The sequence below is a fragment of the Apteryx mantelli genome, chromosome 2 (assembly GCF_036417845.1).
Source record: "Apteryx mantelli isolate bAptMan1 chromosome 2, bAptMan1.hap1, whole genome shotgun sequence".
Taxonomy (NCBI): domain Eukaryota; kingdom Metazoa; phylum Chordata; class Aves; order Apterygiformes; family Apterygidae; genus Apteryx; species Apteryx mantelli.
In genome coordinates, this window is record NC_089979.1 from 22,678,787 (window position 1) to 22,690,957 (window position 12,171).

Below are 12,171 nucleotides of genomic sequence, written 5' to 3' on the forward strand. Positions count from 1 at the left end.
TTTCACTAAATGCAGTAATTACTACCATGTCAACAGAGCATCATTAAGGGTTCATCCTTTCACAGATGTTTAAACAACATGTGGTTAAAATGTAGCACATATATCACAGCAGCTGACAACATGGTAGAACCAAGTCAGTATTTATTATCAACACTCTGAGGAAGCGACACTTGCTCTTTGCTTAGACTCCTCTCTACAGGTGCCGATTATTTGTAAATGTTCCTCTTTCATTGAAGATTTGTTTAAAAGAAGAAAAGATAGTATGTGCAGATGTAAAGCAAGCCAGGCAAATCCAAAATCATCAGACATCCCAATAAAGCAAAATGTACTGCAAGTGCAGTCCTGCACAGGGCATGGTGCTTCTTCTGCAAGCATCCTCAGCAGATATCCCCACGCTGCAGTGCACTCTTGAGATGTCACGCAGGGAACATGCCTCCAAAGGCTAATAATTTTCCTCTTGTCTAAACTGAAAGAAATTTATATCACTTTTGTTACTGTCACAAATGTGGCATTCAAGACAAGAAAGGGCTCTGCTTAACCTAGTCTGAAATAACAAGGCCATTAGGAGCCCCTAGATGGACAATCTTCCACAAAGGCTATATCTGAAGGGTGGGTATATTTTAGCAGGAAAAAGAAAAAAAATCAAAATAGAGAGTATAATTACAAGGAGAACAGCAATCTGGAAAGAACAATGCAGCAAATCAAGATGCCTTACCCATAGGTCTGTTTCTGTCCCTGAGGTCCCTGTGGTTGGGGTGTCTGTATGAGTCCCTGTAGTGGTGGGCAATGGCCATATCATCCAAACGATAATGCTGAGGTGGAGGTGGGGTGGGATGAGGCAGACCATTGGGCTGATAAGATAAGCCATTATTTGGACTGTACCGTTGGCCTGGGCTAATAGTGCAGGGCCGCTTGCTTGGATGCTCTGAGTGCAAAGGCTCTCTGTCAAAGCCGTTTTCTTTGGTTCTGAAAAATAAAGCAAAGGAACTTTTATTCGCTTTGTGAGCAGAGCTGCTCAGACACATGCACACCCACCTGCACATGAAGCTTTAAGAACTAAAGCTTATTCTTTATCTGTGCAAATGTGTGGTGTTGCAGAACTTTTCATAACAATGCTCATTCAAAATGTACAAATGACATATCCACCCTGTTTAACTATCCCTGGAACTTAAGAAATACTGTCCGAGTGACCCTTCCCATGGAACAGCTTAAAAAGCAGCAGTGGAGGGAGAGCAGCATTCACTGAAACCCCAGGGTGATCAGATGAATACACACATAACGGCAGAGCTGAAATGACCAACTCATACATGAGGCAAAGGACCAAACAATTGCCACTTTTAATAACGCTATAGCATATAATGATTAGGGGGAACTTTCAGTTTAAGAAATACTTTTTTTTCCAGAGGATAGCACACAGTCTTAAGGTTGCGTGTTTCAGTGTGCTGAGCCTGTGCTGTAAGTTATGCCATGATGAGTTCACATCAAGAACCAGAACAACATGGTAACAGCAGCTTTCTAGATCAGTATCGCATTGAGACCTTGGGCAAGAATGACTCTAGATGAGGAGAAATGTTTTCTTCAGAGATTTTTGTACCATCTTGGCTATTTCACTCAATGGTGCTGTGCCCACCAGTAATTTCACAGAAAGATCTAGTTAGGCTGGAGTCCTCAAATAAACTCCAAGATTTCCCACTCCAATACTCTTTAACAGACAGTGCTTTTATGCTGCGGTAACTTCAGAGAGTTATCAGGGAGGAAGGCAGTTTGCCTTATTAATTCAATTCATAACCAGCTATTTCAAAATAAGTTATATGAAAGTTACTGTCAGCCCCGAAGTAACAATATTTCTAATTTCAGTTTGATCTCTGGACATAACGAAGATCAACTCTTAATCTAATATAATGTTTATGATCACAAGAATCTCTAACTTACACTTCTGTCTATGAAAGTGAAAACTTGCAACTCGCACTGACCTAATTTTCCATTAAAACAAAGTAGAAAGAAAGGCTAGAGTTACTTCAGTGGTTTCACAACTCCTTTCAGGGAAGCTTTGTTTCACCATAGTATAGTTTTTATACCACTGCAATAAACAAAACCTACAAAAGATTAGCTTTGAAGAGTCTAAAAACTGGGAAAGATTTTATGAAGTTATACAATCTAAGCTCCAGTACAGCACTCAGAGAACTTTCTCCTCCATGATTTATGAATGACATAATATATCTTCCCAGTAACAAAAAGCATAACAAAAATCTTTGTCACTCTGACAGGAAGGTAAATTTGATCAAATTTTCTTAAGTCATTTGCCTGCTGTTAAAGAGGAAAAGAAAAGCAACCCTCTTCAGCAAACCCTCTGCGCCAAGCAAACCAGCCTTGAGTGACTATCTCTGGAGAAACACTCGGTATATTAATTGTTGCATCTCAGTGGGGTCTCCTTTAATGTCAACAAGCAGAGGAAGGGAGAAGCCAAACCTTTGCCAACATCCACTGGGAGAGGGGATCAAAGTAAGACCTAGTAATTACCAGCAGGAAATGAAAAGATCAGTTGCACTGTTTTCAGAAGGAGTAAAGAAAGATTTTCCAGGGACCTCACCACAGTCACTAATGCCAGTGAAGCTGCAGGTTATATACATTTTATTATACCTTAATTTGGTGAAGGGAAGAGAATCTTTCACCGGTACAGCAGGATAGCTGTTACAGTTTTTAACAGAGAGATAAGAGAAACACTTTGTTAAACTGGAGTGTACACCTTGTTCCAAAACAACAAAGGCAGGACGACTCTGAGACCTCCTAACCAAGAGAAGCTGAGGATCAGGATATATTTTTCACTGATTCTCAACATGACGGAACTGCTTGTAATAACTTCAGTGAGCAGTGATGCTTCTGACAGCTCTTCAAGACCATTTTTGTATTTTGTTGCTGGTGCACGTTCTATTTGTACATTACCTACTCAAACTCAATATCCATTTTTTTCAATTGTAAAAAATACTACACAAGCAAAACATGCACTTTCCTGCAAAAAAAAAAGCTTTTTATTTTTCAAAATTATTTAGTGTCAGAGTTAGAACTATCTCTAACAAAGACAGAAAGAAATAGAAATTGTAAATAAATAATCATCTTCATTAACTATTTTGGATAGTTCAGTATAGGAAGAGCAAAGCAGAAAACACAATGTGGGAAGCAGGAAAACAATCAGGAAATGTGTTTTTGGTTTTCTCCACTGTAATTAGAAGCCTAAACAACATATTTTCATACAAATGTTGATATTTGCACCTCACTGTACAGGTACTTCTGTGCTATTTTTAATGCTCTGCACTTTAACTGCAATGCAGTGTGGCAACTTGGACAATACACCAGCATGTCCATTTTCTTCTAGAACCTCTAGTTTAACTAACATAGAGATTAACATTACCATTGGAAATGCATTTACTGAAATTCAATTTCTATTTTTGTTATTATGTTGCATAATGGCTGCCAATTGCTTTCTGGTGTTGAAACCTTAATTCTACAATTTGGTCTTACACTGTCCAAATAAGCTACTCAGCAGAATACCAGAATGGGACTGTACACAAACTGATTTAATGTTTCTGACTAAATAAAATACAGAAAAAGGTAGCTGTGAAGTTATGACTTCCAAGTTTCATCACAACAGAAATCACTGGCAAATTCACTATATCTGAATATACTGATAAAAATAGCAATAAAAGACAACTAGTCAGTAGTTCATGAGGCCTGACCTCAACCCACTACTCTGCCTTCCTGTTTGATCACAGCCTTACTCATTCTTCTTGGTTTCGTTTTCCCATTTCCTTGGGACTGTAACATTTCCCGAGGTGTCCGAGGCAGCTGAAACAAAACAGTTTTGGGTTCAATAACCATAATTTTCAACCCGAACCATCTGATTTTGCAAAGCAGCAACAAGATGTAGAGAGGAAATCACATTAAATGGGTAGGAAGCCTAACTGACACATTTCATTGTTTTTCTTTGTCTTGCATCATATTGGGAACTGTTTCCTTGATGTGTATTCAAAGCTGTGTGTGCATTCACACAGCCATTTAGAAAACTGGTAATATTAAAAAGATGGGGTCCTTTGGCTATGAACAGTCAAGAGATGAGTTTTACTTGGAATCATTATTTGCCTCGATTAAGGATAGCAGAGTAGGTACTAGTCACTAATCTGCATCCATTTTACACAGTTTATGTTGCTTTTAAGTTATCACTTCAGTTTTAGATTATTACAATTTATAGGTAATTTCCTGAATAAAAAGTCTGATAATGAAAGAGTGCCCTGACTGGAAAATTAACTTTCACCTGATACAGAATATTACACCAATTTCTAAGAATACAGAAGTCAGCTTATAAAAACAAGACAAAGCTATTCATCCACTATTTGTGCAAGATGCTTTCATGTAAACTGGACTTCTGCCAATATCAGCTTGATGACCAAACGAGTGATAATGTTTTATTAGGAAAAAAATATTTTTTGTTTAGAATACCATGTTACAGAAGAGATGAATATTGCCATGTTAACTATTTATATTAAGAAAAATCTCTTAAAATTGGTCATAATTACACATGGCTTACAAGGAGCATAGCTGTAAGATCTGCTGAGCATCCTTCACCTCATTAATCAAGATGCTTAGCAGCTTCTTGAAATAAAAATATTTGCCTAAAAGAAGTATCAAAGTTGGTCCCTGTGCTCAGGTGTCTTCAATATGAATTCACTGTTGGGACATCAAGGGTACAGCAAGTACAGCACCACTTTCTGAAGTCACAAAACAACCATAAACACTTTCATCTTCTTCTCACTCACAATCGGAGATATTGTAACAGACTTTTTTGCCTAAGAATCTCCTATATACACTTTGTAGGTAGCTGTCATAAATGCAGTCACTACATAACACGCTTAGCTGCCACACAGTCTTTTCTAGCAACCTCAAAGGATGACTAATTAGCAAAAAATGTCTTTTGTAGAAATGTATTTAGAATCATGTTATTTACAACAAGGCATTCATTCACCAAAATAAAACTCATATTGGTCCAAGTTCTTTTGCTTTACTACAGGAGAATGTAAACTCCAAAAGTTGTAAACAAAATATAGTGAACACTTTGTTCATGACATGTCATGAACAAATTACCAAAATGTGTTGTCTCCTCAGGTGTCAGTTTTTCTCTCTTGCAGTGACTGATGGTTCCCAGTGTTATTACAGAAACAGATTGATCTTTTTAATGAGCTAGTTTAATAGACTCCAAAATCTCACCGTGGCTGCTCATCCGTGTCAGACCATATGCACCAAGAAAACATTCAGTAAAACACGAAGCTCTGCTGTCAGATTGCTCTATAAAACCTCACATACAGTAGATTTGGATATGCAGATAAATAACTAGAAATGGAAAATGCATATGCAAACAAGATTCTGAAAATATAAGCAGAAAAAATTACTGTATGTGGATGTATTTTCTTTAACAAAAAATCAAGAGGTGCATGTGTTTATGTACAACACACACATTCTACTCCTGGGGCTAATCCTTTGCAATATTTTACCTCTGCTGGAATCAACAGTATGCATTTATCTGTTCTTAAAACAAAAATGTAAATATGGAAGAATGTGTGTGCATATTTCTAATATATTTGTGTGTGTCTAATATATGCATTTATATAAAATATACACATTATACAGAGACCAGTCCCCCAGGGGAAGTGAAAAAGACAATGCAATTTACTTTTGTGAAAGACATCTTTCTTAACAAAATTGTTCGAATTGCACTTAGTTCCCCTGGAAAGATTTTGCCTTCTAGTCATGTTTTTTTTTTCCTATTTTAGCAACAGAGTAGTAACAGTCCCTCCTACCAAAGAATGCCTAATATTTTCCACTATATTTTTATTAGTGTATTTTAAAACTACTTAGAGATCTAAACAAAAGGTACATATTTCCCCAGATGTTTCCTCCTGCCTCTCTATAAACAATTAAAAATAATTAATACCTTAATAAGCATTAAGCAAGACAAGTACTTGGTTTCAACACTCACTCAATCTAGGCATGATCTGAATCTGAGGACAGTTTTTTTGTGGTTGATTTACTTATATTATCCAAATTAAAACGTATGCAAACTCTCATTCAGTCCATTTCAGAGTCTTTCCAACAGGTTCCTGTTCATTTTATCGAATCTGTAGTAGAAATATTCTTGGATGCACAAGACAACTCCACTGAAGCTGATTCAGCCAAAACTACAATTGTCCTTCTTCTGTATAACTTTGATCATAGTTGAGACCTAGCCACAACTAACCAGCAGTGGGGGTCACTTGATACTCCAAAAATCATGTTTAATTTTTTTAAGCTTAAGAAACCATTCCAATAGGTAAATTAGGCAGTCTTTTAAGGTCTTTTGTGACAGCAGTCAAACAATCTCAGGGACAAAAAAAGGATGTGTGTTTCTGAAATACCACTTTTACAGAATTAATTACAGAATTAGTTTCAAGTAAGCAGTCTACAAAAACTACTGTTTAATTGCTTAGGCACCTCAGAGTCTATAGGTGGTGTGTTTCCACCAGCAAAACGTGCCAGTCCTGCCACCTGATGTGCTCGTAGCATACGCAGCTTCCCCAGGCTGAGCCTGAGTACTTCTCTCACAGTTCAGCCCACTTGCAATTCATAAATTAAGTCTTTGCCTACTTAAGTCACTTTCAAGGCCTGATGCGGAAGGTGTGCTTTGATCCTGTTTAAAGTGTTGGCAACACCAAGCTCAGATCAGCCCAAAGCTCGGATCAGCCGGCAGATTAACGCAAAGCTCAGATCAGCCAGCAGAGGTGGACGCGGCGAGCCCTGCGCTCACCCAGAGCAGCCGGCAGAGCGAGGTACCCTGGATTACAGCCTCACCGCAAACCAAGGCTGTCAAACTCACCGGTCTCATCTCCGAGGAAAGCACCCTCACCCACAAAACTCTAGGTTAAACTGTCCACCCTTCACCCCAAAGCTGTATTACTAAACTGAAAGGAATTCAAGACTCCCTGAGCTGGAAGGAGCATAAGAGAGACCTTAATTCCAGAGGAAAAGGCACTTTAGTTAAGGCTAACGGGAAAGCATGTTCCTATTCTATATTCTCTGTCAACCGAGACCTCACAGACTTAGGAGATAATTCAAAGTATGTCTATCTATTTGTAGGAAACACATCACTCTACTGCTGACATTGGACTTCACCATGCTGATATTTAAGTTAACTCACAAGATTTTAAGAGGCCTTCTTTCCCCCACAGTGTATAGACGTTTTGGTACGCTACACTGCAAAGATTGAGGATATGCAGCCCAACTGCTCCACGGGGCTGAATTTCAGCTTTGGAATGTCTTCTCTTTCCAGGGAATAACAAACTACATGGAGAATTTCTGAAAATTAGTCATCTTGCTTCAATTCCATAAGCAGGTGAAACACAACCTAAAGCAAGTCCATTTCAAATACTTTTACATTTTCTTCTCTCTAACGGCTATGTTATTTTAATTTTTACTGTTCCCTTCTGGCTATAAGTAGCTTTAAATGTTACTACACAGACATTTTCAAGACCTAGCACACCTGTATCATGAATCTCTCACGCTCATATACGCTCAAATATTTGGTGTTGAATTTCAATCTACCAGCCTCAATAGCCTTCAGACTTTGTTTTCTCCTTATGTTTTCTGCTATCGCTCTGTCCATACACAAAAATGTCACCTGTACAAAACTTGCAATCTCTCCAGACTTTGCATACCTTGATCTTTTTCCTTTGAAAGATAACCAGGACACTGGCAACACCCTGTGCATGCAGGTAGTGGCATTTGTCAGAACAGCATTATAAAAGCTTTCCATACTATACCACCCATGGCAAACAAAACTAAGAAAAATCCAGTATTTGGGCCTCCCAAAGGCAATATTTACATGCCAACTGAATTTCTAACACTATTATGGGAAGGCAGCTAAAAATAAACAACCACAAGAGTCATTTTCTTGTAATACTAAACACAGAAGTCTATTCAAATAAGAAAAAGAGAAAATTGTTCCAGCTCTCTAAAGCTAGCGTAACTCAAACACACATGTGCTCGCTTGCTCTCTGCTTTTACATAGAATCTTCCTCAGCTCAGCAATACAACTGATTTTAGTGAAATTTTCTTCTGTTTGGAAGAAATGTTAAACATATTCTTATGCACTGTGCAAAACATGGTAGACCAGAATGAGGAATTAAAGCCCTGAATGCACTCTGGAGCTTGCTTTGTGCTTCCCAATATGAGTGCCTATCTATTTTCCCCCTATTTAATATTTACTACAGCAAAACCTTCAATACAAAGGATTTACATATGGAGCTGGAACGATCTGCTAATCACTTTAAGCTGCATAGAAACAGTATGCACCAAATAGTTACTATAGCATCGTCCATTCTGTATTATTTCTTTTTAGATACGGCCACATTGGGTCCTCAGGCTTGTCATGTGCACACACAGGATTCTGCTACCTGGAGACAGTGTGTGCATATATACATACACACAGACATAGCCGCACACTAATTCTTATGTCTGTACACACGTGCACACATACACAGCCGTAATTTCACTATCGCAAAGGTGTAACGAGGGAAAGATTTGAATTCAGGGCAAGGCAGCACAACTACCCCCACACATGCATGCTTCCGCCTAGCCGGCGAACACTGGCACATCCGACCCCCAGCCCACTGGCCACTTCCAACCACGGTGTGAAAGGTGCAGCTGTTCTCACCTGTCTGGAGTTCGCCTCTTCCCGTTTTCGTTCACATCGAGAAGCAGCTCTGAGGAGTCAACAGGTGAGGTGGTGCTGGCATCCAGAAGCAGCTGTTCATGCTGAGCGAGGTACTGGGCTGGGTTCTGCTTGGCTAGCCTTGCACAGTGCAGCAGCTCCCGCTGGAGCAGGGGCAGATTGGCCTGCAAGAGCATTTCGCACATTAAGAGAGCAGCTGAACGGCTCACAGGCACTTTTGACAGAGACGAAGCAGAAAAATTAGAAATCAGTGAAAAGCCCACTCTGTGATGAACCTGTTTTGCTCATTCTGAATTACGGTTATTGTAGTTGGCTGTGCACAAGCAACAGCCACCTTAGAGGGTCAGGTCATGGCTGTGGTGAGCATGCATGAAAGAATGGGTGTTTACTTCTGAAAATGGAAAACAAAACTGCAAGTGCTACAAGAAAACCAAGTCTGAGCTCCATCTCTCTAAAAGGGGAAAGCGCAGCCCCAGCTTACCTCACCTTTCTTATTATCCAAAACCTGCATTCCTATGGAGCAGCCATTCTTTACAAGCAGCAAAGCTTCTTAAATATTCAGTTCCCATTCTGACTGCAGTTAATACTTAAAAATCTTTAGAAGCCTTAGGATCTGTGACTTTATGTTGCCTCTGTCCCCTTCCTTCAGGGAGCTGGGGAGAAGCTCTCAGCATGCTCATAACGCTTGCAGTTACACATGAAGATAAGGATTACAATAAAATCTCATGTTTCAGAGCTTCAGTTAATCACCTGGAGGACTAAGTTCCTCCTCCTAGCCAGATGTAGCCTAAAGCATTTATAACCTTCCTGTCAAGGCGCCAGGGAACTTGGGTCACAGGCTGGATTGTACCAGTAGTCAGATGTAGTACTGGAAATACTTACTGATCTCTGGGTGGTGCATTTTGTGCCTATACTGGGTCGTACTTAGTTGTATTTCTTGTCAGACTTGGGACTGGAGCAGAATTTATCTCCTTCCCCTCAGAGAAGATAGTCAAACATCTTGGGAAATTGCTTCCTTTCTTTGCAGCATATGAACACATTGATACTAGGATAATCCAGGGATCATTTAGTTACATAGTTTAGTTACATTTGTGCCATAGGGTGATGGGCCTGGACCTCTCATGATCTCATGATCTCGTGATCTATGCCTTGTGTACAATGATTTGTTGCCTAGGGATTTTCAGATATTGAATTAAATTTCACAGCCCTTGGTAACTGGAGATAAGACAAAGGGTCTAGTGGTTCTTTTTGCTTTAAAAATACGTTTCTTAGAATTTTTCTTTTTTTTTAAACAGGAAAATATGTCTTAGTCAAAAAGTTCTGGCTTTATAAAGAAACTAGCTTACAGGGAACTAAGCACAGAAAGTAAACGTTCTGGGAAGTGGTGAGCACAGGATCTTGGGAAATTACTTTGCTAGTAGCATAACAATGGCAAATGTTCAAGGCACCTGTTGCTATACTGTAAGAGAAGAGAAGACCCACTGTGCAGCAAAAAAAGCTGGAATAGTGTCAGTACTTCTGAAGCTTTTAAAAACAAACAAACAAAAAACAGCGTTTGCTGTCACTTACTCATCTTAGGATAGGCAAAAACACCATTCTGGAACATGAAGTCTTTTCAGACCTCCACAGAACATCATAAACATTTTATTTTGTGAAAATACCAAAGAAAAATCTTATTTGTCTGTTAAATTCTCTATCTCTCATTTGGTTTCATCCACGGCTATATCACATAGGAAAGTCTGGTATGTGCTTTTGTGCAGTGCTTTTCACTATTTTTTTTTAAAGCTTAGACACAGAATCAAAGTCAAGACATGGAGCTATCTATACTGCCTGCTCGTGTGACAGAAAGTGACCGCAGAAGTTTACACAGAAATAAAAATCTAGAGGAAATAACAGTATCAAAACTAGGATTTCAATAGTAGTGCACACTTGGAAAATGAAAACATCTCATCATGAGACACAGAAATGCGGTGAAGTCCCCATTTTGCTGATGGGAAGGCAAGGAAAACAACATGTTTGAGCACCTCATGCACTGCCACAAACAAAAGGAATCTGTGTCAGACGTGAGCACTCCTGGCTCCTGGAGTTAACCAGATTTTTAAGTGGCAAGCCAAAAAGTGAATGTAGATAGTTCTCCTTTTCCTAAAGAAATGGCCATTCTTGCTCATTAGCCATAAACATGCAGATTTGCAATTAAATGCACCCTTTATATTAAATGTGTTAAACATGTTTTCTGTACACAGAATATTTACATATTTATGACCTTGAATGTATTTATTAAACATAATCTACTCCGTTCTTTATTTTATACAAGTTATTATAGAAAACTATGATATGCCTTGCAACTTAAGAGGACATTTTGGTTTATAATTGGCATCAAGCAATGTTTGGATGAAAACTTAAACTCAATTTAAAGTGAAGAAAAACAGTATTTGAAAAGTTTTAATTCAACACAACTACATTAAATCTGCTCAAGGCATAAGTATAAAAAAAGTTCATCAAGCCACATATTAACAAGTAATTGATTTATTGAAATAAAAAAAAATCAAGAATTCTCTACATCTGCCTGCCTCTGGTCACCATGGCCCAGATACACAAAAATGTAGTGTTTAGGCAGCTGGAAGCAGAATTCACAAACTCTGATGAGGCAGCTACATTCTCCATACTGTGAACAGGGAGACATTAAGCTCCTAAGGCAACTCAAGCACACCTGTACAGACTCTGAAACCGCAATGGCTTTGGGCACCAGATGCATATGCAGAGGTTCAGCTCTGACATACAGGCAGTTTTGTCAACATGCAGCAGCACGTTTCTCCAGCATCGCTGCTGGTGCCTGCAGATAGACTGGGACACCTCTGCACATGATGGATACAACCCAGTTCTGGACGAGGAGACATCTCTGTAAGGAGTAATGCTGAATGCAAACTAACCTAGTATTACTGGCTTGCAGTCCCCTAAAATGTTGCACTTAAGTGGCGAGAATATGCTACTACTCAGTTTTGCTTTGGACCTTATATCCTTCAAGATTTAGGTAGTGTCTTAGCCTCCTATACTATTTTTACAATCACAGTTTAAAAGAGGAAAACATTTTTTTACCCAGCACTCAGATCAGTTTTTCACTTTGAAACGAACTGTACTGAACTGAAAAGAAACATTATCTCTGCACCTGCAAAAGGAGTTACAGCTTCAAAAGGCTGTTCTATCATTTCAGTGCTCATTCCAGGTAATTAGCTAATAATTCTCCATTGTTGGGTGTTCCTACTTTCTTCAAAACTTCAGCAACAGAGATATTTCAGTATTATAATTTAAATTAAAATGACTTTATTAGACTATAGCACACTTAGGCTTTGATGCAAGTTTTTATAATTGCAAATTTAAATAAATGATTTACAGCCACATTTTAAAAAGAAAACATT

The 12,171-nt window shown here is 38.7% G+C and overlaps 1 protein-coding gene across 4 annotated transcripts in view; it reads right to left on the reverse strand.

The window, feature by feature from the left end:
- RUNX1T1 (RUNX1 partner transcriptional co-repressor 1) overlaps positions 1–12,171 on the reverse strand; it is a 116,552-nt gene that overhangs the window by 30,286 nt on the left and 74,095 nt on the right. For all 4 annotated transcript variants that reach the window (XM_013956902.2, XM_013956903.2, XM_013956901.2 and 1 more), the window contains 2 exons: positions 8,738–8,919; positions 716–966 (listed from right to left, as the gene is read on the reverse strand). In XM_013956902.2, the coding sequence (XP_013812356.1) occupies positions 716–966; positions 8,738–8,919 (433 nt within the window). The remainder of the gene's footprint in view (positions 1–715; positions 967–8,737; positions 8,920–12,171) is intronic.